This window comes from Aotus nancymaae, unplaced genomic scaffold (genome assembly GCF_030222135.1).
Source record: "Aotus nancymaae isolate 86718 unplaced genomic scaffold, 86718_ANA_hifiasm-v0.15.2.pri h1tg000002l, whole genome shotgun sequence".
NCBI lineage: Eukaryota > Metazoa > Chordata > Mammalia > Primates > Aotidae > Aotus > Aotus nancymaae.
In genome coordinates this window covers 4,226,364-4,252,935 of record NW_026988413.1, presented here as the reverse complement: position 1 = coordinate 4,252,935, position 26,572 = coordinate 4,226,364, and the positions used below count along the sequence as shown (strand labels likewise).

Here is a 26,572-nt window from a genome sequence, read left to right as displayed (position 1 = left end):
AGCCATGCTGGGACACTGGTGTCTTCTCCTGATGCCATGTCTGTGTGTTTCAGCCCAACAGCAGCAATGACAACATCCAGTCCATCACCTCCGGGGACTGGGACGTCACCAAGATCCTAGCCTACGACGAGAAGGGGAATAAGATGTGAGTGAGAACCAGGGGCCCGCCCCATCTTACTGGCCAGTGGGACACATTTGTTAGTTTTGTCAGTTACGCTCATGGCAGCATCACTAGCTCCTACTTTCTTCATGAAAATGTGGCGTAGATTCCCGTCTCAGCAGCCCTGCTTCCAGAGCCGCGGCGTCCTGAGGACGCAGGTAGGCTTGCAGCCAGCCCGGGAGTGAAGCGCGCTGGCGGCAGCAGCAGGGGTAGCCCTGATACTGACTGAGTCTTCACTAGTCCGGGTTCTATGCCAGGTGCTTTCCAGGTTATCTCATGGAATACAACAGTTCCATGAGGTGAGTTTACTGCTGTCCCCATTTTAAAAATAAGTAAATGAAAACAAAAAGAAGTAACTTGCTCCAGGTTATTCAGTTGAGCAGGTGGATTTGGCTCAGATGAGGAGGGCCCTTTCACCTCCCTGCTTCCAGGGTAAGAGCCAAGGTTTCTGCATTGGGAGGGCTTAGGTGAAAATGAGTCAACAAGTATTGACTGGGCCAGGCTCTGTGTCTGAACTCGTCTTAAATGTTCTCAGATCCTTGCCCTCCAGAAGGTGAGTGATCTTGTAAAAAAAAATTCCACGTCCACGATTCAGGTGCTTGTCACCCCCAACCTCATACCCTCTGGCCATGAAGCAGAGGCCAGTGCAGGGGGCACCTGAGCCAGTGGAATCTGCACTGGTGTCCCTCAGCCCTTAGGTGTCTGGCCGTCCCCTGCTCTGGCCACAGGTGTAGCTGGACCTGAGCAGGGGAGCTACTCCCTGCAGGCCATGGGCGGCAGTCCCTGAGGAGTGTCCATAGAGGTAGTGCCAGGAATGTGAAGTGCAGACGTGCCCTGGAGCAAACTAACCCTGTGCACCTTGCTGATCTTTGCAGCTACTTCCTGAGCACGGAGGACCTGCCTCGGAGACGACAGCTCTACAGGTAGCTCTGGCTCCCCCTAGCACAGGGCTCTCCCACTCAGGGGGGCACCTGGGCTTTGCAGAATTGCACCTTTTCAGCTGTTCAGAAAGGCGGGCAGCAAAGACAGGCCCCACCACAGAGGAGTAGCGTAGAGTCTGGAGGGAAGTAATGAGACTTGGCAGAGGCACCGAAGGGGTAGTTTTGAGATTTTTGAGGCTTTTTCTGCCGTTGTTGAGTTGGGTTTTCACCGTCAGCCACTTGTCCTCTTCTGCTGACGGACTTTTACCATCTTTCCCTTTCACCTCTATTCAATGTCAGCTCAGGGAAATCCTGCACCCCCGCCTCGGGAATACCCACTGGGTTTTTGTGGGGAGCAGAGTCTGGTTTGGAAATGAACCCGTGGGTCAGTGCGAGGAGGTCGGCCCTGCTGTCCGGCATTGCAGCTCGCGATGGGGGACTCTGCCCTGAGGAAGAAGCGGGGCACGTTCCTGAAGCTCCTGAGTTTGGAAGCAATGTAGTTATTTGGGATCAGGGCAGATAAATGAAATTGATTAAAAAAAGATTAATCAAAAATATTCTATAACTATAAAGTAAAAAGGCTTGTATTTATGATGAGGCCTCAAAGGCAGTTTCCCATCTCAACAGCCCAACTATGCAATTTTGGGCACGCTTCCAAATCTCAAAGAGGGCAGGGCTGTGTGCTCTGAACCCTGGAGGGGACTGGGTTTTTCTCTAGGGCGTGTCCCTCTTCAACGTTCAGTCCTGTCATCTGCCCAGTCAGTGTTCTCACTGAAGGAGGCTTTGGGTTGTGAAGTGAGATTAGCCCTGGGCACTTCCTGCCAAGGCCACAGCGGTGAGGAGGGGGCATCTGCTGCCACCCTGTGCCTCTGTGTGGGAGGACTGCAGCCAGTTACACCTAAAGCCGCTGAAGAGGGTGTTCTTCAGTGTAGACCTGAGGCTTGAGGCCAGTGGTGCATTGTCTAAACGGAGCCGATGCCTGTTACCCCACCCTCTGTGGGAACACCGGAAAGCCACCCCCCGCCCCCCGTGAATGCAGCCTCCTTTCCAGCCATCGGCAGCTACAAGGAGGGGATGAAGTCCGCATGAGGGAGCCGGTGGAGGGAGAGTCACAGATGTGCTTCTCTGTGTAGATGTTCCATCGTCGCCATGTGTCCACTAGGAAAATTGACATCCACCTGTCACCAGTTAATAGAAGTGAGGGGCTGCCTGGGGCCCTGTCCTCTAACTTACAGAATGAGAAGGTTGTCTTTCTTCTCTCCCGCATGAAATGTCTTTACTCCTGGAACAACAGACTTCATGTTGAAGCCTGTGGTTAGAGGAGACCTTCCCAGGGCAAAATGTTCAGAGAAGAAATTCTTCCAGGTAGATCAGCACCTCAGGATCTTTCCACTCTAGAGAGCGTGTGTTAGGCCTTCTTGACTTGAAATGACACTTGACCACAGTGGTCCCGGTAAATCTTCAAGCTGGCTCCCACTTGTCTAGCTCCAGAGTGGGAAGCGCGACCTCTCAGCGGTTTCACTCTCTCAGAGGACGTGGCTTTTGGAAGCTGCCAGAGTTCAATCCCACTGGTGCTGCTGGAGCCCGTGCCTGGTCACAGGCCAGTGTTTGGAGCTCCAGAGAATTTGTAGACATGTCACCCTGTCTACTGTACTCAAATGTCTAGTCACCCACTCAGAGAGACAGGACACGTGCAGATAGAGTGCTAGACCATAACACTGACAGCTCCATGCTCCTCATGCCAGGCCATAGAGTGCTAGACCGTAACACTGACAGCTCCGTGCTCCTCACACCAGGCCATAGAGTGCTAGACCGTAACACTGACAGCTCCGTGCTTCTCACGCCAGGCCACCTGCAAAGCCCAGAGAAGGCAGTGTAGGCGACCATGTGCCAGCCGTCTTGAGAGTGGGAGGGACCCACTAGCCAAGAAAGGTGGAAATGGAGCTGGAGAGTCTCAGGGGCTCCAGCACAGAGACAGATGGAGAAAGGCCCCGGAGTGGGGGAGGTCTGTAGCAGGGCTCTGCAGAACACCCTCGTGGAGAGAGCCCACCAGCTTGCCGCACCCAGAGGGGAGGGCAGCTCCTCTCTGCCCACGTTCATGGCTCATGGCAAACCTTCATCGTTTGCTCTTCCAGTGCCAACACGGTGGGCAACTTCAACAGGCAGTGCCTCTCCTGCGACCTGGTTGAGAACTGCACCTACTTCAGCGCCTCCTTCAGCCACAGCATGGACTTCTTCCTGCTCAAGTGCGAAGGTAAGCTCCTGCCACCCTGTCAAGCCTGTTTCAGGCTGATGCGGAGAGTCCTGGCAGGCACACTTGCAGGGATGTGGCGGCGGTGGTGGTGAGAGCACAGCGTGATCCAGAACAGGTGGGGATCCCGCCTACCTGATACCATTGCTCGTGGGGCAAGATGACTGCACCCCCACAAAGCCTGGTGCAGTGGGGCTGCTTTACGTTCCATAAAGGTATCCAGCTTATCAGTGTTTGGCGCATGCTGTGCTGCTAATTCCACAGTTTGTCTACCATTGTCCACAAAAAATAGTCCATGAGCTGGGGGGGTAAATATCCTACACAGCGATGAGCCTAAGCCATTATTAAAGGTGGTAAAACAATTTCAAAGCTTAACTTTTCAATCATATTTAAGGATGATTGAATATGACCAGGTGTGGTGGCTCACATCTGTAATCCCAGCACTTTGGGAAGCCAAGGTGGGCAGATTCACCTGAGGTCAGGAGTTCGAGACCAGCCTGGCTAAAATGGCAAAACCCCATCTCTACTAAAACTACAAAAGTTAGCTGGGTGTGGTAGTGAATGCCCATAGTCCCAGCTACTCGGGAGGCTAAGGCAGAAGAATCGCTTGAACCTGGGAGGCGAAGGTTGCAGGGAGCCGAGATTGTGCCACTACACTCCAGCCTGGGTTACAGAGTGAGACTCTGTCTCAAAAAGGATTTGGGTTATATTAAAGAAGTCTCAGAAAAAATATTTTTTCTATGTCCCAATTCATTGATAATTTATCCCAAACTGGAAGAGTTTTTTCATACCAACCGGCATACACAGAAGAGTAGGCCATGTTGCCTGCAGGATACAAAGGATACTTTTGCTTCTTATCCTGTATCTTGGAAAGATACAATATAAACCCATGGAAAGGTAAGTAATCATAAACATGGTCATAACAAAATGTGATCTCCTGTGATGAACTCAAGGAATGAAAATGTGCTACAGGCAGAGATTGAGATCAGGAGCAGTTCACTCCTCAGTTAGAGTTTCAATCCCCTAAGCCATAGGTGGAGAATTAACAACTTTTATCAGCACAATGTCTTTGCTAGCGTTTGCTAGCTACTGGAGAGCTCATGGCTTCATGACTTCGTTCTCTTTTTACCAGTGTCATCTAAAATCTTGAAAATCCGCAGAACAGGAACACTCAGCCTCTTGCTCAATACAAGCTCATCCCCTGACATTCTTCTAAGACAGTGAGGAGACCACGGAGGGATGGAGGGGGGGCATCTGAAATACATTAGTGCCCCAGTCCCCTCAAAGTTGATGGTACCAAATTCCTCTTCCCTGTGCCTCCCAAGAAGGAGGCCACCAAGTATCTGAAATCGTAGAGTACTGTAGGGGAAAGAAGCTAAGATCTAATTGATCCACTTCAGATGGCAAACCCTAAGCCAGAAGTTGAGTGGATTCCCTGACTCCCGATGAGCCAGTGATACAGAGAGGACCAGCATCAAGGTCTCCCGGTTCCTAGCCCCGTGACACTTGACTCCCTGGGGCGAGATCCTTGGGAAATAACCTGGGAAATTACAGGGATTGGTGGGGAGTAGGGGTTGGGAAAACATAGCAAGCAGACCCACTAGGAGCTAGAGAATCTTACAAGGAGCTACAAAGTCAGAATCCAGAATCCAGAAACCTGTCTCAGAAGCAGGAGGCAGCTTCGACACACAGGAGGTCATGATGAAACACACAATGGAGAACTTGAAATAGATTTCAAGAAGAGTGCCCCAAGCAACAATGGTTGAATGAGAAAGGCGACAGGCCTCCATCGTGGGAGTCCTGAGTCAGGGGCAGAGGTCATTTACCAGAGGGGCTTGGTCTGGCCTCAGCAGGAGGCAGAGCCTTTGGGATCTGAGGTCTGCACTGGTCAAGACAGCAACAGTATGGGTTTGTATTTTCTGGATTCTTACTGTGACCTGCAAGAAGGGTCTGGCTGCTTGCCACTCATGGAAAGAAGTCAAAATAAGAATGGGTTGTAATATGAAGGAGCAATATTTCTTTATTATCTGTGCCAGCAAGGGGAAGAGCAGAAAGCAATTCCACTGTCCAGTTTGTAGAGGAAATGCAGGGTTTTTGTTTTGTTTTGTTTTGTTTTAAAGAGGGGTTTGAAATGCAGAAGAGCTTCCTGGTGGGTTAGGAGGTGCCAAGGGTGTGACTGGCTGTGGTGACCCCTCTAATTATTGTCCCATTTGGTGTGGAGGCTGGCGCCATCATGGATCCTACCAGGTTATCAATTCATCACAGTCAGTCTCGTAGCCACTCTTCAGCCGTGAGTGGGTTTCAGCCTTGAAGTAATCTTTTGTTAGAGAGAGAATTCTGGAGGTATCTGGTTCCATCAGGATCTGACCCCTGGAGGTTTGAAGGAAATACATGACCAGCCAGGAGAGCATGGTGTGTGCTCAGCAAGCATCTGGGTTGGAAAATGTGCTGAAGGGAGCACAGAATGGGAAAAGAAAGGGAGGGGAGGCCACAGCACATTCTGAGGCTGTTTCAGGATGAAAAGTGACACACATGCAGCTTGTCTCTAAGTTGTGTCTTAAGACTGGGAGCAGGTGGAAGAGGAGGGAAAAGAAAAACAGTTTAAATTGTGGTTTGAGGCTGGGCTGCTTGGTCATATTCCTACTGTGTACTAACATCTGCTTCACATGGTGACCCTCCAGAACCCAGAATCCAACAGTTCACTTGTTGTTGTTTGAGACGGAGTCTCTCTCTGTCGCCCAGTCTGGAGTGTACGGGTGCAATCTCGGCTCACTGCAACCTCCACCTTCCGGGTTCAAGCAGTTCTCCTGCTTCAGCCTCCCAAGTAGCTGGGATTACAGGAATATGTAATTTTTACATTTTTAGTAAAGACAGGGTTTCGCCATGTTGGCCAGGCTGGTCTCAAACTCCTGGTCTCAAATGATCCACCTGCCTTGGCCTCCCAAAGTGCTGGGATTACAGGCGTGAGCCACCGCACCCGGCCCTTACTTGTTAATTGACCCTTTCTCTGCTTCCCTTCGGAGGTCACAGCTCCCTGCTAAGTTCAAGCTCAAGTTTAGTCTGGATGCCTCATTCTGACAACTGGAAGCCTTTTATGGTTCAGTTTCCATAAGCTGCAGCCCTGGGTTGAAATCAAAAAGGCTCTCCCAGGCCATGGATTTAGGCCGGGAAGTTCCCGTTCCCACATGGTGCATGTAAACATAGAACCCATGGTAGACAGAAACACAGCCCCGTGGTGGGAAGCTGTTTGGACAAAGTGTGTTTAGAGAGCACTGTAGGGTGGCTCCTGTGATGATTTCTGGTCTGCCACTAGCCTTCTGTCCCAGGGAGGATTCATGATTCTTTTTATGTTTATATATACACAAGGCTTGTGTTGTGGTCTGCAAATAGTTATTGTGAAGAGATGGCTCCATAGTTGATACCTGGGAGGAAAACAGAAGCAAAGAACAAGCACAGCAACACAAGGTCAGACACATGACTGACCCGGACCCCAGGTACAGCAACACAAGGTCAGACACATGACTGACCCGGACCCCAGGTACAACAACACAAGGTCAGACACATGACTGACACGGACCCCAGGTACAGCAACACAAGGTCAGACACATGACTGACCCGGAACCCAGGTACAGCAACACAAGGTCAGACACATGACTGACCCGGACCCCAGGTACAACAACACAAGGTCAGGCACATGACTGACCCGGACCCCAGGTACAACAACACAAGGTCAGACACATGACTGTCCCGGACCCCAGGTACAACAACACAAGGTCAGACACATGACTGACCCGGAACCCAGGTACAACAACACAAGGTCAGACACATGACTGTTCCGGACCCCAGGTACAACAACACAAGGTCAGACACATGACTGTTCCGGACCCCAGGTACAACAACACAAGGTCAGACACATGACTGTCCCGGACCCCAGGTACAACAACACAAGGTCAGACACATGACTGTCCCGGACCCCAGGTACAACAACACAAGGTCAGACACATGACTGTCCCGGACCCCAGGTACAACAACACAAGGTCAGACACATGACTGACCCGGAACCCAGGTACAGCAACACAAGGTCAGACACATGACTGTCCCGGACCCCAGGTACAGCAACACAAGGTCAGACACATGACTGACCCGGAACCCAGGTACAGCCACACTGGGTCACATACACAACTGAACTGGTCCCTGGTACAACCACACTGGGTCACATACATACAACTGTCCCAGACCCCAGGTACAGCAACACAAGTTCAGACACATGACTGACCCGGAACCCAGGTACAGCCACACTGGGTCACATACACAACTGAACTGGTCCCTGGTACAACCACATTGGGTCACATACATACAACTGTCCCAGACCCCAGGTATAGCAACACAAGGTCAGATGACTGTCCCAGCCCCCAGGTACAGCAACACAAAGTCACACACACGACTGACCTGGAACCCAGGTACAGCCACACCAGGTCACACACACGACTGACCCAGGCCCCAGGTACAGACACACTGGGTCACACACACACATACACACACACACATACACACATACACAACTGACCTGGGACCCAGGTATGACCACACACGTATACAACTGACCCGGGACCCAGGTATGACCACACTGCATCACACGCATGACTGATCTAGCCCCTGGGTACAGCCACACTCTGTCCCATACAAACACAACTGTCCTGGACTCCAGGCACAGCCACACTGGGTCACACACACAACTGACCTGGCCCATGGGTATAGCCACACTGGATCACACACATGACTGACTCAGGCCCCAGGTACAGCCACACTGGGTCACACACGACTGAGCCAGGCCCTAGGTATGGCCACACTGGATGACACACAACTGACCTGGCCTATTGAGCACCTCCACAATCTCACCTTCAGGATGGGATGCTCCTCCCCCCAGTGCCTGGATCCCTACAATAATTAAACAAATTCATAGAATTCGAAGATAGGAATAGATCTTAGATCATCTAATCCAGTCTCCACTCTGCCTTTCTTTGATTAAGAAACCGAAGTCTCAGTCATTATGAAACTGTCACCCTAGGGTTTCCTGAATCATTTAAGATCTATTTAAATATTTAGCCTGTTGCCTCATCTTAAGGTAAACATAAACCAGCCCTCTTCTCTACAAAATTGCTCTTTAAAATGTTTACATAATAAGCTATTTTCTGGCTAACATAATTTGAATGCCCAAATTAAACTTTCCCCCTGAAGGTAACCAAAATCTCACTTATAAAAAGAGATTTTCTGAAAAGGCCTAAATTTACAAAGACAACAAACTAAATGGGGAGACAGCAACAGCCAACTCTTTGAACCTGGAAGTAGTTACCAGTGATAACTGACTTAGCAGACCCTCAAGCTGAGCCTTGCCCTGCCATGGGGAAAGCTGAGCAGACATTGGTGATGATCACCTAAGGGATGAGAAGATCAATTGCTATGAAATCCTAAAGGAGAAAATGATTATACCCCTTTGGATTGCTTGGGGCATTTTGCTGGAAGAGGAGACTCAAGGAAGTCATCAATGATGAGGTGGCGTTTAATATAAATGAATGAGTAGGATTTGGAATGAGAAAAAGCAGTCCAAGCAGAAGGTACAGCCTGAGAAAAAGCACATGAAATGTTCTTAGATTATGCAATGGAATCTTTTGCAGCCTGTGAATCATGATCAAGTGAATACAAGCAACCTGATTTAATAAACAGGATAATTTAAAATAATTTTATTTTTCTCCACATTTCTCAGTAGATATTAAAGTGGACCCAGATGTGTAGTCTAGACCAACATTTAGTCAACGCTCATTTCCTCTCCTGTTTCCTTCATACCCCAAGTTATTTTGAGAGAGTCTTGGAAACCTGTGACAAAAATAACATCTCCATTCCTAGGATTAGAGACTCTTGTTTTCTTCTCCTTCCCTCTTCCTGCAGCATTTTATTACACAGATTAACTTAGTCTTCCAGTTGCAACCAGAACCGAAAAATTCTTCCTTTTTTAGGTTAAGGATAAATGTACTGGCAATGAGAGGTTTCTCTTTAGTGAAATCTGTCAATGTTCCCACATTCAAAGCTGTTCAACCTGTCACATAGGGAGGGAAGTGCAAGTAGTTCAGGTTGTCTGGGCATAGGAAGGGATGATAGTCAAAGGATTTAACAACTAGGACAAGGTGGGTACCAACCAGCCAAAAGGCATGCCCCTGAGAGCAGATACAGGCTATCAAGCCACATTAGGACATAAGGGCTGGGTATAAAATCATGAAATTATAACTGCTCTGTTTAGACTTCATCATTCTTCTTGCCTTTTTGTGGACCTTCCATTAGGACAGCTTTTGGTAAGTTTAGCTGATATTGACCTATCCTATAACTTACATTCAGTATTATAACTTATATTCAGCAATATAACTTTATCAACTTAGTAGATTTGGGCTGCTGGGGTGAAGTACTATAGACTGTGAGGCTTATAAACAACATTAATTTATTTCTAACAATTCTGGAAGCTGGAAGTCCAAGACCAAGGTGCCAGCATGGTTGGTCCTCACTAGGGCCCTCTTCTGGGTCATAGTTGACCAATTTCTTGTATCCTTATATGGTGGAAAGAGGGTGAGAGAGCTCTCTGGGGCCTTGTTATAAACGTACTAATCCCATTCCCCAGGGTTCTGGTCTTGGGATCTAATCGCCTCTCAAAGGCCCCACTTCTAATACCATCACATTGGAGGTTAGGACTTCAATATATAAATTTGGGGGAACATAAACACTCAGTCCATTATAATCATAGCTGATTGTAGCTCATCAGTTGTTTGCAAGCAGTACTTCCGTTTCATTCATCTTTAGCATGCTGATACTCTCCTAATGTCCAGTTTTTCTTCCACAGTGTATTGTGTCTATCATCATTATGGAGTTCCATCTAGTAGTATCAGCATGTGCTCTCTCTAATTTTTCATTAATATTTCTTCTGCAGCTTCTCAATATTTGACATTTTTATGCTTATATGTTTATGTTTATAATTCTTAATTCCTTAAAATTGTTGATTTTACATATAAACTAAAAATTATTTTTAGGCTAATAATAATTGTTAACCTAAATAATAATTATTTTCAGTTAATTCCTTAATTTTTGACTGTACATACAAACCCATAAATTATTTTTCTACTTTGCACAGTTACATTAAAACTAGATTCGAATTGAATGCATACATAAATAGAGGCTCAGCAATGCAGCCAGGCACGGTGACTCATGCCTGTAATCCCAGCACTTTGGGAGGCTGAGGCAGGCAGATCATAAGGTCGGGAATTTGAGACCAGCCTGGCCAATATGATGAAATCCTGTCTCTACTAAAAATATATAAATTAGCCAGGCATAATGGTGCACGCCTGTAGTCCCAGCTACTCAGGAGGCTGAGGCAGGAGAATCACTTGAACTCAGGAGGCAGAGGTTGCAGTGAGCCAAGATGGTGCCACTGCACTCCAGACTGGGCATCAGAGTGAGACTCTGTCTCAAAAAAAACAAGAAAAAAGAAAGAAAGAAATGCTTATAGCCCCTATATCCACTCACTTCCTCACTAGATCCCATCTCTGAATGTCAGTATTTATATCTAAAGGGCATGGATTTCAGGCGACCCCTGGATATTCATGCAAGGGATCAGCTGTAAGCCAGCTCAGTGGAACGTTGTAGAAACTCACCTATCTACGTAATACCGAGAGTTTCCTTCCAACTCTCTATTGTCTGGAAGTGAAGCCAGCTATATTCAAAATATTGTATTATACTGTAAACTTTTATGATGATTTTCCAGAATATACCAAGCAGCTTTTGGCATACGTACTTAATTGGTCTTCTCAATGACCCTGTGAGATAGGTAATAAAAGAAATAATCTATTTGTTAAGTTCTTTACAATTTGAAAAGTATATTTTCTTTTTGAGATGGACTTTCGCTCTTGTCACCCAGACTGGAGCACAATGGTGTGATTTCGGCTCACTGCAACCTCCGTCTCCCGGGTTCAAGCAATTATCCTGCCTCAGCCTCCTGAGTAGCTAGGATTACAAGCGCCCACCACCATGCCCAGCTAATTTCTGTGTTTTTAGTAGAGACGGGGTTTCACTATGATGGCTAGGCTGGTCTCAAACTCTTGACCTCAGGCGATCCACCTGCCTTGGCTTCCCAAAGTACTGGGATTACAGGCATGAGCCACTGTGCCGGGCCTCAAAAGTACATTTCTAATTACATTTTAATAGTTGATGACTATGTTCCCATTTCTGATTCCTTGCAATTTATATTCTAGCACAAATAGATCACTTAGAATTCCCTAAACTCCATATCGTATCTCACATTTCCATGCTTTTGTCTTTGGCTAACTGATAAACCACTGTGCATTCTTCCAAGACTTTCAGGGCGGGGTTGATTTTTATCCCCTTCCAGGAGGGATGAATGAGAAATCAGGGAAGGTGAAAGTGTCTGTGGATTCACCCCTAGACCTATGCCCATGACAGGAACTCAATCTTCAGCTGTCTTAGATGACTGGGGATGCCCAGAATGGGGGAGGCCTGGTCGGTCTCACCTTCTAGTCATGGATAAACCCAATTCCACCTTTAAAGAAAAAAGTGCTCACCTCCTGGACTCACTTCCTAGGACAGATATAACACATTACCACAATCTGGGTGGTTTAACCCAACAGAAATGTATTCTGTCACAGTTCTGGAGGCCACAAATCCAAAATCAAGCTGTTGGCCAGTGTGGTTTCTCTTGGAGGCTGTGAGGAGGAATCTGTTCCACGCCTCTCTCCAGCTTCTAGTGGTTGCCAGCAGTCCTTGGCGTTCCTTGACTTACCAATGCATTGCTTTCATCTTTGCCTCTGTCTTCACGTGTCCTTCCCCTCTGCCTCTGTATTCGCATTTCCCTCTTCTTATATAGATGCCAATCATCGGGTGAGGACCCACCTAATCCAGCATAGCTTCATCTTAACTTGACTACATCTCCAAAGACCTCGTTTCCAAATAAGATCACATTCACAGGAACTTGGGGTCAGGCCTTCAGTATAACTTTTGTAGGGGCACCATTAATTAAACCAACAACACCTCCTTTCTAAGGCCCGTATTGCCTTCTTAGAAAGAAAGAGTGCTTAGCTTATTTTCTCAGGAACACATAATTAAGGGCGGCCACAGGGAGACTGTTCTTCATGGCTTCACCACATTCTGGAAGCAGCGAGAGGGGTCACTGAAGGAAGTAATATGATTCCCACCATGTCTTCGGATAGCACTCTAGCATATTAGAGGAAGAAGTGCAGTTCCAGCATAGATTCTCTCCAGGAATACTTCTTCCCTGTCACAATGCAAAATTCACAGTCAAGTGGCATGGAGCTATAACAAGTTGTATAGAGTTTTCTCCTGCCCATCTGAATTCAACCCTCAGAGCCACTGCACAATGAAATCAAAGTGCACAATTTGCATAATTTGTGTTTCACAGTCCTCGCCTCTGTTTAGAGAATTGGATTTTTCTCTTCAAAATGAATCTCAAGAGTATGATTTATTTTCCTTCAAGTTTTTGAAAAGGACTCAATCAATCCTGTTTCTAAGAAATGTCCAAATGCCACCAGGAAAATGGGTTCTGTGTATGAATTGGGCATTTGCTGCCTCCCACTGAAACATTTTTTTGTGTTTTCAAAAATAACTAAATAAACTTCCTTTTCTTGAAGCCGAGGACGGAGCTCTTGCAGTCACTTGCTGCTCTGAGTGGGAATGGGCAGCCTGTGTTCATGAATCCGTTACAGCTCTGGGCTCTCACCCCCACCCCTTGCAGTGCTGGTTATGATTTAGGGAGCTACTTTGCAGACTTCAGGAAGTTTGATCTTTGACTTAACAGTTTGGTTTATCAAGATAGGCTTCTCCTTTTCCAAGTGGAATGGGACCAAAATATTATTACTGGAGCCCAAAATAAAGTGACTCAATTCTGATAACTACTCTTCTTGCTCTTAAATATTTCCCAAGATCTTCTGTTGTGACCATCATTGCCATCATCATCAAAATTACGGGAGATTGAAATGGCAATAAGGGAGGGCTGTGGAGTATGGAACCACAGAGCTGGGTTCTAACCTGGACTCTGCCGCCTACAGCTTCGTGACCTTGAGCATCTTGGTTAACCTTGCTCAATCCTCCACACCCTCATCCTGAAAATCAGAGGAATAACAGCATGGCAGTTCCCCCTTATCCACAGTTGTACTTTTTGAGGTTTCAGTTACCCAGAGCCAACTGTGCTCTGAAAATATTACAAACAAGATATTTTGAGAGAGCATATTCATAATAACTTTTATTACAGTATATTTTTAAAATTGTTCTATTTTATTATTAGTTATTGTTCTTCTCTTACTATGCCTAATTTATAAATTAAACTTTATAATAGGTATGTATGCACAGAAAAAAACATTATATACATGGGGTTTAATACTATCCTTGGTTTCAGGCATCCACTGGACTCTGGACACATGTCCCTAGTGGGTAAGGGGGAGCACAGTACCTGTCCTGTGAGGTTGTTTTGAGAATTAACCTAGATAGTGCATGTAAAGTACTTATCATGGCATCTGATACATAGTAAGTGTTTAATAAGTCTCAACTCTCATAACTGTTGTCCTCACCTTAGTAATCAATTGAGTTTATTAGACATCCACTTGCTACCCACTCAGTATCCAAATGTTGGGGCCAGGGTTGGGGGTGGTTAATGTGCATGAAGTGAATGAAGAATCACCCTTTCCCAAATGTGAGTGGGCCCTTCAGCACCTCAGCAGGCTCAGGTTGGAACCCCTAGGTCTTGTGCTTACACTAGCAGCTAAGAAAATCAGAGCAACCGTGGATGCCAGAGCCACAAAACATTAAATCAACCATCAGGCATGGAATTGAGTACCTGGTGGCTTCCAGAGTGTGTGTGCCCAGCATGGTTCTCACAGCTGGTTCCTGGCAGAAGTTAAGAAGTAAATTTCCTGCTTTCTTAACACCTGCCCTTTCCTCCTGCTGTGCCCTTTCCCTTCCGCGCCTTTACGTGCCTGGAGCTCCCAGCTGCCCCGCCTACATCCTCTCACTGGAAAAACGTAATTTACCAGGGGAAATGTCCATGAAGGTGCAAGTAAGGTGTCATGCAAATATATACACTAAGGTGCTTGTTGCTCTTCCCCAGGTTTTAGTCAGAACAGAGAAGTGAGTAAGGCAGGGATCAAAAATAAGAATCAGCCGACTGACTCTACTTGTTGGGAAGTCGCTGGCTGCAGTGCTGTGGATGAGAAGGGTTCTGAGGCCAAGTGCAGGCTCAGCAGGAAAGAACATCAAGAGTGACTGATGGATGATGTCATGAAAGTCATAAGTGATTGATGGATATGTCACGAAAGTCATGATGTCATTAACATGAGTGATTTGTGATGTCATGAACATCATGAATGAGTGATTAATATGAGCAACGTCATGAGTGATGAATGATGTCATGGGGGTCATGAGTGATGTCATGAATCATGAATGAGTGATTAATGTCAGGAACATCATGAGTGATTAATGTTATGACTATTATGAGTGATCGATTGATGACATGAAATCATGAGTGATCGATTGATGTCATGTCATCATGAGTAATTCACTGGTGTCATGGATGTCATAAGTGATTTTCTGACAATGTCATGAATGTCCTAAGTGATTAATGATATGAGCATCATGAGTAATTGATTGATGTCATGGATGTCATGAGTGATTGATGGGTGATGTCATGAATGTCCTGAGTGATTGATGGATGATGTGAACGTCCTGATTGATTGGTGATGTGTGCCACCCACAGTCTTGAGGGAGCAGGTGGCAGCCACATGCCATGCATCTGTGATGTTTGGTGTAGTCTCCTGAAATGAATGAATACCTGCATGTGGTAAGATTTCAGATTCTGTATTATTCAAGATGAAATGCATTTGGAAGTTTGAGATTTATCCTAAAACACACCATGTACTGCAGAATGAAGTGAAGAGGCTTGTTTTTTGAAGGGCCTAGACTCCTGAAGCATTATGGTCAGCCAAAACAGGAGTGACAGCACATCACTTCAGAGAAAAGAAAAGGGCACGCATGAAGAGAAGCAGACTGAGACTCGGTTACCTGAAGGGATGGAAATGGCTGCCATGGAAACTCTCCTGGGGGAGGCTGTTGCCCAGGGTTTCTGACTGAAGGGCACCTCTTCTGTCATTCTGCTTTTGAATGAGGGCAAAGAAATCTCCAGATCCTTCCAGAGTGGCCCAGGGGTGATGCTGATTCATAGCCCTTCAGAGTGCTGGATCAACAGTGTAAGCAGGCGTACCCTTTGCATGATCCCAATGTAGGAATTAAACATTCTACTTCTGCTCAAATTATTTGCTAATAACTCATGCCTAACTGTAAATGAGTAGTCCCAGAGCTAGAAAAATAATACATAGTGTTCATCTTCATTGATAAAACTACATTATTAGCCTCAAACATGTAGGGTACTATTAACTCCCACCAACAAATTTGAAAACAAATGGTTTGGTTCTACAAACTAGTTAATCCTCTAGACATCTCTTATATCCAATTTCCAAGGAATTAACCTCAGCTGCCCTTTTTAATTTTGAATTTGTCCAAGTGAATACTTTGAACCAGATTTGCAGCTCCTTGGAGCATTGCTGCTGTGCTTGTAAGAGCGTTCAGTCTCTCAACCATTTGGAGCCATTCCCTTTGAGGCTGCATGAACCAAGAACAAGGAGAAGGATTCTAAAGGCAGGCTATATTGTTAGTGCAAGTGACATGAATACTTTGGAAGATGTCGCAGTCTTCAGTGAATGCCACCAGACACCAAGCAAACCACTCATATTCCTCCTCAGAAACAACCAAATAAATATCTCCCATGGAAAAGAAACTTCTCACTTTCCCACTCAACACCTTTCCCATCCCTGGGCAGGGGCAGGTATGCTGAACCTGGTACCAGCATACCTTTCTACATCGGAGGCCATGTCCTGTAGTGTTTTACCTGAAATATCCATTAAAAATAAATAATGGGGCCAGGTGCAGTGGCTCATGCCTGTAATCCCAGCACTTTGGGAGGCCACGGCAGGTGGATCACCTGAGATCAGGAGTTCAAGACCAGCCTGGCCAACATGGTGAAACCCCATATCTACTAAAAATACAAAATTAGCTGGGCATGGTGGCACATGACTGTAATTCCAGCTACTTGGAAGGCTGAGACAGGAGAATCACTTGAACCCAGGAGGCAGAGGTTGCAGTGAATGAAGATCACGCCATTGCACTCCAGCCTGGGGAACAAGAGTGAAACTCTGTCTCAATAAACAAACAAACAAACAATTTATGACATTCAACCCAATAAATAATGCCTCTAGAATGTGTCCATTCCTTTTATCCCTATTGCCTCTGCTCTGGGTAATAAAAGCCCTTTCATGACTGGTCAGTTTTCCTGTGAGATTTCCCAGTGACCAGTTCACCTTGCTCCTGCCTGAAGTATGACCAGATCGCATTTTCTAAAGAATATCTCTGTTCAGAATGACTTCCAGAGCACATACATTTCTCTTTTTTCTAAGTAAAATGATAGAAGAAATATAAAAATATTTTTAAAAACAGGACCACTGGGCCACTAGGAAGGGGCCCAGTGCACTAGAATGTTGAAGAATTTTTGTAAAGTAAACATAAATGGATCACTGTCAAAGTGAAAGCCAGACATAAGGGAATGTAGCACAATTGGCAAAACACACGATTATAAAATGAAGACCAAAAAAAGTTTGTTTGCTCAGAATTCTAAACTGTGTTGCACCTGTCACAGTGGACGCTGCCGCCTCCCATTTTTGCCCCTAAGACAAGAGGAGACTTGGCCAGGGAGACTTCCAGAGGGGTTGGTGGGGCTGGAAGGGGAGCTGCGCCTTAGGTTGCCACAAAGCCGAGGCCCCAAGCTCTGCAAGAGGCCCCCTTATCCCCTCATCTCCACTCTGTCTCCACCCGGAATCGGAATCCACCTTCATGGAAGGAGCAGCTCTGGGGCTGCTGAAGCCACGTGTCCACAGCCTGGGCCCCACCTGGACGAGAGAATAGCCAGCCGGGCACCACTGCAGCACACGGGACTCAAGAAAGGGAGGCTTCAGACCGAGCGCCTGTGAAGCAAATCCCTGGAGAAGCATTTTAAAGATCTTGTCCATTTGCTGCAGCCACACCGACTATGAATCTCCTCCGAGAGATTCCAGAAGGCGTCACCTTTACCACACAGAGAGGGCGGCTGTGGAAATGAGGGAAGCTGACTGCTGGAGACTTACAATATTTACAAGACACATCTTTTTAAATTCAGAAGAAGAACCAAATAGAGAAGATAGTCAAATACCCAGTTCCTCCCAAAAGCCTTGGTCATGCCTGATGTAAATTAATAAGACCTCTTAATTATTTTTAGTGCTTCTTCCCTTCACTTTCTGAAGGGTTCTTATTTGGTCAAAATTATGAACAGAACAACACCAAAAAGTGCCCTAGAAAATACAACTGAAGGGCTTCCCAGAAGACCCTAGAACAAACAAAGATGAACATTCAAAAACTTGAGAGCTATGAAAAATAGATCCAGCAAATGTAATCTCTTTGTAGAGGCTTTAGAAGGAGAGAATGGGGAGAAGGAAAGGGAAAAAATAAACCAAGATATGATGGGAAAAAAATTCCCTACACTTTTGAGTCATTGGAGAAAAAAAAAGACCTAATAAGTATAATTCTAAGAATTTTGGAAAAGATCTAACAATAGATACCTCCTAAGAAAACTTGACAATTCAAAGTTTAGAAATTACATAAGATTACAGGCCAGGTGCAGTGGTTCATGCCTGTTAACTGTACTAACTCATTTAATATAGACTGGCCCCACAAAAAAAGTGTTCTTCATGTATACTGAAAACATATTCTCAAGGCCAGTGTTGGGGACACCCTTCTGGCTATCGTACTTCAGGATGTTCTCCGCAGAGGGTCATTCAGGATAAATTTTCCTCTGGTCTCAACACCAGGAATGGTTGAGCTTCTCGTAACCTATCTAATGGGCTGTAAATCGTGTTTCCCTACCCTGTGTTGGCTGCTAGAGAGCTTAGCGTGAAATGTGTGGCGTAGGTGGGTAGGTCTTTGTAGCACACATTTTATATTTTAAGCTTTTTCCTGATTTCTATTTTTCTTATTTTTCATTGTTCTGATAGTCTCACCTACTCATTTTAAGCTTGTTTTATTTTTATCCATGCATTCATATCGTCCTTATCCGCTTTCAGTCCTTTTTGCCACTAGACCCAACATGGATAGACAGATAATAGATGAGAGGGAGATGACTGACCCATTTGGCAGGCAGGAAAATTAAAGTACTCCTAGCCTGGCATTCAAGGCTGCCTACGATCTGGCCACGTCCTACTTCCCCAGCCTCATAATGACACTACTCCTCCGTCAGAGCTTTTCAAACACATTTAGCAGCACAACCAGTTTTCAAATGAAACATTAAGTGATATATAGATATATATGTATATGTATGTATATCTTTTTTTTTTTGAGACGGAGTCTTGCTCTGTCTCCAGGTTGGAGTGCAGTGGTGTGATCTCAGCTCACTGCCAGGTTCTGTCTCCCGGGTGCAAGCAATTCTCCTCCCTCAGCCTCCCAAGTAGCTGAGACTATAGGCACACGCCACCACGCCCAGCTAATCTTTTTGTATTTTTAGTAGAGACGGGGTTTCACCATGTTGGCCAGGGTCATCTCCATCCCTCACCCTCCTGATCCACCCACCTCGGCCTCCCAAAGTGCTGGGATTACAGGCATGAGCCACCGCACCCAGCCTAATATGTTTTCTCAATTCAAAGTACAGTATTTGCTTTTCAGTTCAATCAAAGGAAATAGTAAGACCATTTTGGTGAATACAACATGTAAACTACTAATTAAGAGATATAGGTAAAAGTTACAGCCTCTTATTAATCACCATCACCCTCCAGGAAATTCACACCAAGCCTTTGCAGGCCCACAGCAGCACTTCTAGTTAAAAGCCACTGTGGAATATATGTCTCAAGTTCCCCTGATGTTACTTCTGTACCTGTCAAACTATCAAGTTATTTAAATATCTTATCCAACCTCCAAGATTCAACCCCATATACTTTCCCTGGTGACATCCTTGCCTTCTCCTTCCCTGGGGCTCTGAGGGCATTTTCTGCCTTTACACTGTGGCATCTTGTCCATCTCCCTTACAGGTGCTGAGCTCCCAGAGGCAAGACTGTTTCACTGACATCTGTGCCGCAGCCTTATAGTACACTGTCTTCATCCATTCGGACAGCGATAACAAAATACTGTAGACTGGGCAGTGTCTAAACAGCAGAAATTTATTTCTCACAGTTCCAGAGGGTGGGAAGTCCAAGGGCAAGGCGAGTCGGTGTCCGGTGAGGGCGTGCTGTCTCGCTGCACCCTCACATGGTGGAAGGGGAAAGGGAGCTCTCTTGGGCCTTTTTTATTGGAGCGCTAATCCTATTCAGAGGGCTCCACCCTCGTGATGTTATCACATCCTAAGGCCCCACACCATAACACCATCATCCTGGGGGTAAGGATTTCAATAGCGGAATCTCAGAGGGACACTAGCATTCAGACCACAGCCCAGACTGAGTATGTGTAATTGATACATGAACAGCCATTGAGTCCTGACACAGTGCCAGACCGTGATATTCACTTTGTGGGTTCAGGGAGCAAGGAGACCCAGTCCAAGCTTGTAGAGACCTTACGGACCAAAGCTAGTGACAGTGTCACCCCCTCACTTCATCCACGCCTCTGCTCACAGACGCCTCCCTGGCTCCCTCCGAAGGCCCCACCCTAATTGCTCTCTAGCCCTCACCCTGCTCCTCCACCCTGTTTCCTGCTACTCATCCCGTCTTTGTTGCGCCTTTCATTCCTGCCATTGATTTTTCCAAGTATGTTTTCAAATGCTCATCTTCCCACTGGCATGTCAGTTCAGTGAGTGCAGGACCTTTGACCCACCACTTTGATCCTAGCATCTAGTGCAAGAGCTGTTGCATAGTGTCCCCCATACAGTAGCATTTTTGAATGGATGAATAAAAGCTGCGCTGTTGTACTGTACTTTGGGGCCAATGTAAACCTGGTTTAAGGTCGTAATCTTACTCTAGAACTTCCTGGAAAATAAGTTAATGCACGTGCCATTTCTAGGTTACAATAAAAGCTGCTTCTCATGTTGTGAGTAGCCAAAATATTCTTTAAGACGTTATTTTTGGCCCTCATTTGTAAAAGCATGCTCACAAGATCCGAAAGTGTGAACACTGATTTAATTTTTTTAACAAAAATGTCATAAAGAAAAGAATCAAAAACAATTAAAACAATGCGATATGCAATTTGACCCAGGAGCTGTGATGGCACCACTGTACCTGAGCCTGGGTGACAGAGGAAGACCCTCACTCTAAAATAATAATAATAACAATAATGCAACATGCAATTTTAAACCCATACTTAATGCACAGTAAAGGGGTCTGAATGAGTTTTCCAAGTGAATATACAGCTCTTTTTGGCAACTTTTACGTGTCTTCTCTGTTACTTCGGGAGAAGTACAAGTGCCTGTGGATAAGGTTTTAAGGAGCCAGACTTCCACTTAACATTAAAAAAAAGTCACTAAGGTCCTAACCATCATTGTGTGGGTCTCACTGTGTGTGGTATATGGACAAGCAGTGAAGGTGGACATGCCAAACTCTCGTCCCAGGAGTTCTCCAGGCAGAAACTAGATGACCAGTGATAGGCACGTCTTTGTAAGTTCCCTGTTTGGATTATTTTGGACTGGGTGAACTAAGATCCTTGCCAATTTCAGAGTCTGTGATTATTCTTCTCCGACACTGACTCGGTAGAGCAACTTCAGGGCCCATGGCAGCACCCAGGCAGATATGGCACCTTCTCCAAAGATCCTGCGTCTCCAGCTCCGTGCAACGGTGCTTATTGTAATAATAAAAAACCTAATGCATGGGGAGATACTAAAGTGCATTCTAAATAATCATCAAAATTCGTTGGATCTATGAAGTCAAAAGTTACTATTCTGAAAATTTTGTTGAATTACCTATTTTGAAAACTTGATCTTTGTCAGCCACTCAAGACAAAGTCAGTTTCATTCTTCTCCTTAGTGGCTATTGGTGAAAAGTCCATTTCTTAGTTGTAGATAAGGAAACTGTGCTACTGGACTAGAGGAATCCTCACCTTATGCAAACAGTGATGACACATTCTGGTCAACAGTAAAATATCTATTTATCTCTTCCACCCATAATTCAAAAGTAGATAACTTGTTTCTTAAGGAACATTTTGTTTGTTTGTTTGTTTGTTTTTTTGAGACAGAGTTTCACTCTTTTTGCCCAGGCTGGAGTGCAATGGAAAGATCTTGGCTCACTGCAACTTCTGCCTCCCAGATGGATTCAAGTGATTCTCCTGCCTTAGCTTCCTGAGTAGCTGGGATTTCAGGTGTACACCACCATGCCCAGCTAATTATGTATTTTTAGTAGAGATGGGGTTTCACCATGTTGGCCAGGCTGGTCTTGAACTCCTGACCTCAGGTGATCCACCCTCCTCAGCCTCCCAAAGTGCTGGGATTACAGGCGTGAACCACTGCACCCGGCCAGGAACATGATCTTAATGTTTAGTAAAATGAATTACAAGAAGTGGGAAGTGTCTATAGCTCCTAACAAATGTTTCTACTTTAGCTATGAAGACATAAAAAGAATCAGTCCCAAACTTAATTATTGATGCTGATGAGGAGGAAAAAGATGAGAAAAATTCAGGTGCTTCCCTGGCTATGCAATTCTGCTTCGGCAGTTCTTCATTGTTTAAGAGAAAGGTGGCAAACACAGGTGCCCACTGCCGCCAGAAGGGAATGGAAATGAGTGAGCCCCTCTTTGTGTCACAGAACAGGGGCCGTTGTAACTCAGCTTCAGTCAGTCATTGCCATTCAGAAATTGTTAGATTTCCAGTTCTTCCAATATTTCAATAGAAATACAAAATCCATATTTTCATGTAAAAATCTGATTTTTAAATGTTGGCAACCCACTACAATTTGAAAAAAATATTCCTTTTGGCGAAATGAAACACTTGCAGGCCACATCTGGCCCGCGGGTGACCAGCAAGTGATGTTCACTTGAATCAGTATACCAGATGGTCAAAGAGGACTTCTTCCTGTTTCTCAGCCTCACTTATAAGCTGCTCACTTGGTCATTATGAAATCACCAAAGCTTATGTAGCCAGAGGGAGCCGTAACAGAAGCAGGTGTGCTTAAGTCTCAAGGATCCAACCTGGATACTCAGGAATCCACAATACTTTTTAATACTGATCTGTATGGAAGATTATTTTTTATTTTATTTATTTATTCAGGCAGAGTCTCACTCTGTCGCCAGGCTGGAGTGCAGTGGCATGATCTTGGCTCACTGTATCCTCCACCTGCTGGGTTCAAGTAATTCTCCTTCCTCAGCCTCCCAAGTAGCTGGGACTACAGGTGCGCACCACCACGCCCAGCTAATTTTTGTATTTTTAGTAGAGACGGGGTTTCAGCATGTTGACCAGGATGGTCTCGATCTCCTGACCTCATGATCCACCTGCCTCAGCCTCCCAAAGTGCTGGGATTACAGGCGTGAGCCACCATGCCCAGCCCTATGTAAGACTATTTTAAAGCTACCTGTACTTAATTCTGAGCTATCTAGCACAGTTGAGTAAGACAGTGTTCATAGTAATGAATTTCTCCCATTTTAGCATACATAAATTGTCTTCCAAAAAAAGGAATATTTGTCACTCACTCTACCAGCTATCAGTCCATCTTCCCTTGATGCTGGGAAGCTCTTTGGCCTCAGTGCCTTCGTCACTGATGTGAGTGTCTGTCTGTGTCACGACAGGGGTTGTGGTGACTGTTGAGTCTGCTTCTGCTGCCTCGGTGTTGAGGAAACCAGGGCCCAGGACTTGCACGTGGCTCGTTAAGAGTGGGGTCGGATTGCTTCCCCATGCCCTGACTGCCACGCTGGCTGCTGTTTCTTCAATGTTCTTCTCATTCGTGTTCTGGTTAATTCAGTAGCAGGTCACTGAGGCTTTCTGTGCTTGGCACACAGCACACGGATAAGGAACAGGATACAAACCTGCAAGATTCACTAAGGGAAAGGTAGGAAACAAAGATCAGGGTCACACATTTATTCTCATAAGGTGCAAGATTCACTAAGGGACTTTGGGAGGTTGAGGGGGCAGATCACAAGGTCAGGAGTTCAAGACCATCCTGGCCAAAACAGTGAAATCCCGTCTCTATTAAAATACAAAAAATTAGCCAGGCGTGGTGGTGGGTGTAAGGTTTGTTAGGTTCTCGCCGAGTTTAAAAAGAAGAAACTGAGGCCAGCACAAGAAGATCCAATGCGAAGGATTTATTCGACTCCCGGGCGAGATTCTGCGGTCCGACAGGAGGGGCCAGAGAAGTCGCACGGACTCCTCTCGGACGTGGGGTTTTATAGGGAGTGGAGGCGTTTGATTGGTTGTGGGAGAGCAGGGTGTGGGCAAGACAGGACTGCTATTGGGAAGGGTTACAAGCCTTTGTTTGCATACAGGACTTGACTGCTATTGGCTAGAGTTACAAGACTTTGTTTGCATTTTTGTGGGGTTTTTAAGGGAGAGCTAGGCTGTGCGAGGCGGGCGGGTGTCCGAGCTCCCGGCGAGGTGACCAGCCTTACATTCCGACCTTTTGATGATAGAGGGCGCCACTCTTTCTGGCTACTTCCTGCTGAATAGGGGCGGAGTGAGGGGGACAGGTCAGTTGGTTGGTGCCTCAACTGAGAATCAGACGTAGGGATGAAGCAGCATTTGGTTAACAGCCACTCATCCAATTTCTCGCATATGAACTTGTAGGAACCTGAGACAAAAAGGGGCCATTAGTAATAGCAAACGGATTACGATGATAGGAGTGATGATAGGGGTTAACCCGGTAAGCATGGGGTGCCACCAGCTTAGGGACAAGATTCCTGTATTTTGCTTTTTACAGAGGTTTTCCTGAAGATGGTGGAGAGTGTTGATGTTCTCCTCTACTAGGCCTGATTCATTGATGTAATAGCATCACTCTTCCTGGAGAAACAGACAGGTACCCCCTTTTTCTGCTGTTACTAGGTCAAGGGCCCATTGGTTTTGGAGAGTTACCTGGGCCAGTGACGTGATTTGTTGCTGGAGGGAGGCCAGGGAAGCGGCTTACGCTTCAATGGCCACACAGAACTTGTCTTCCAGTTGAGTGGCTGAAGTGACACTGTAGCCTAGGGCACTGCTCCCGAGTCCGGCTGCTGCTAGAGAGGATGCTAGAGAGAGACCAACAACTATTGGGAGGAATACTGCTCATTTGTTTCGGTGAGCAGAGGGAGGCGTAAGGAGAGATAGGAGCTCAGCTTTCCCGTATACCTTTAACTGCGGGACTAGAGTAATGGGCACATGGGGAGGGGGAGGGGAAGGAGGCATTTAAAACTTTGGTTAGAGTCCCATTACACCAAAAGTATCCTTCTGGAGGCACATAAAAGGTGGATCTTACTTTTGCAGTTGTGTTGCAGCTGGAGCTATTGGTTGTTCCGTAGCAGAGAAAGAGATCTTGGGAGTGCATCTTGAACAGCGGGATATCCGTTAGGGTGGTGTCAGGTCCCGTAGATGATCGTGATAGGTTGAACCTGGTCTGGAGGGGAACTGCAGCTAAGGGAGGGGGTTGTTAAGGGAGGCATATAAAAGCAATTAGTGAGGTTTATGGCTTCAACTAGCATTAGCCAAGAGAAAGGTTGGGGGTTGTTGCACCTTCATTATCACCCTTATCATCACCACTGTCATTGCTACAAGCTTTATCATTACCACCTTCAGCATCATCATCTTTACCATCACTACCATTACCATCATCACCATTACCATAACCTTCATTATGATCACCACTTTCACCATCATCACATCACCTCCATTATCACCTTTACCCTTTACCGTCACTTTCATCATCACCTTCATCATCATTACTACTTTCATTACCACCACCACTATTAACAGTCACCTTCATCTCGAGGGCCTGAGTTGGTTAGTTAAGGTGGCCTCATTCTGTAGGTCCACTGGGGAGGCGACATGCCTCGAGGGTGGCTGAATCTGTGACTACTGCATAGGCCGCTTTTCATTGCCCCTTGGCTGTCACTATTGAACTCCCATTTACATAAAAGGTAAGGTCTGGGCTAGAGAGAGGAAGGTTAGACAGGCCCTCCCGAGGTGTAAAAAATGTATCCATTAGTTTAGGACAGGAATGGATTGGGGAGGGGGAATGGGATGGAAGAGGAAACAAAGTAGCCGAGTTGAGTAGAGAAGTGGGATGAAGGCTGACTGAAGGATTTTCAAAGAGAAAGTAAGACTCAGAGTGTAGAGGAATGGTAAAGACAGACTGAGACCTGGGAAGGTATGCTAGGCCCTGAGTAGGAAGGAATAGTTAGCTCCCATATCCACTAAGAAGGAAATGGACTTACCCACTACCTGCAGCTTTACCCTGGGCTTGGCAAGGGTGATGGGGGTCCTCAAGTCCAGGCTGCGTCAGTCATCCAGAAGGCCAAGAAGTTCAAGCGAAGGGATCGCTTCCTGTGGACCGGCCTGCTCCTCACATAGAGGTGCGGGGAGTGGGCCTGTGGTCTGAGACGGGCAATTAACCTTCCAGTGTCCAGTCTGTTTGCAGTTTGGGCAGGGTCCGAGTGGTGGACGAGGACAGGGGCACTGCCGGGCCCAATGTACCTCTTGACCACATCTGAAACAGGGCCTGGGTGGGGCCCTCAAAGCATTTTGGAAGGGTTTCGATGGACCTCCCCCACCAGATGTTTGGTGGGCTGCCGGCCTCAGGGCTGCTACAAGAGCTTGGGCTGCTGTAAAGATCTGGTCCCGCTCGTCTGGGGTGACGGTGGAGGATAGGATTACATATGCGTCTGATAGATTGGAGAGGGAGAAGGGAACATGCACTCAGACAATGCTCTCTACTCTGGCCACCTCGCGGAGGGGGCAAAGGAGGAAGGTTTCGTTGTTAGGAGCACAGCACGAGCAGGTGTGAGCACTAACAGGAGAGGCCAGGTTGGAATTAGGAGGTGGAGGAGCTGAGTGGGGTTGAGGTCTGCCATAGGGCAGAGGATTATTGGGTGGGGCCAGCGAAAAGGAGAGTTCCTCGGGCACATCAGGGTCAGAAAAAGAAGGGGAGGAGGATGGAGGGGCTAAGGGCGAAGAGGA

General features: G+C 46.3%; 1 protein-coding gene across 5 annotated transcripts in view; it reads left to right on the top strand.

Moving 5' to 3' along the window:
- DPP6 (dipeptidyl peptidase like 6) overlaps window positions 1–26,572 on the top strand; it is a 1,138,230-nt gene that overhangs the window by 1,040,164 nt on the left and 71,494 nt on the right. For all 5 annotated transcript variants that reach the window (XM_064368693.1, XM_064368763.1, XM_064368675.1 and 2 more), the window contains exons 14-16: window positions 54–145; window positions 1,036–1,083; window positions 3,216–3,334. In XM_064368693.1, the coding sequence (XP_064224763.1) occupies window positions 54–145; window positions 1,036–1,083; window positions 3,216–3,334 (259 nt within the window). The remainder of the gene's footprint in view (window positions 1–53; window positions 146–1,035; window positions 1,084–3,215; window positions 3,335–26,572) is intronic.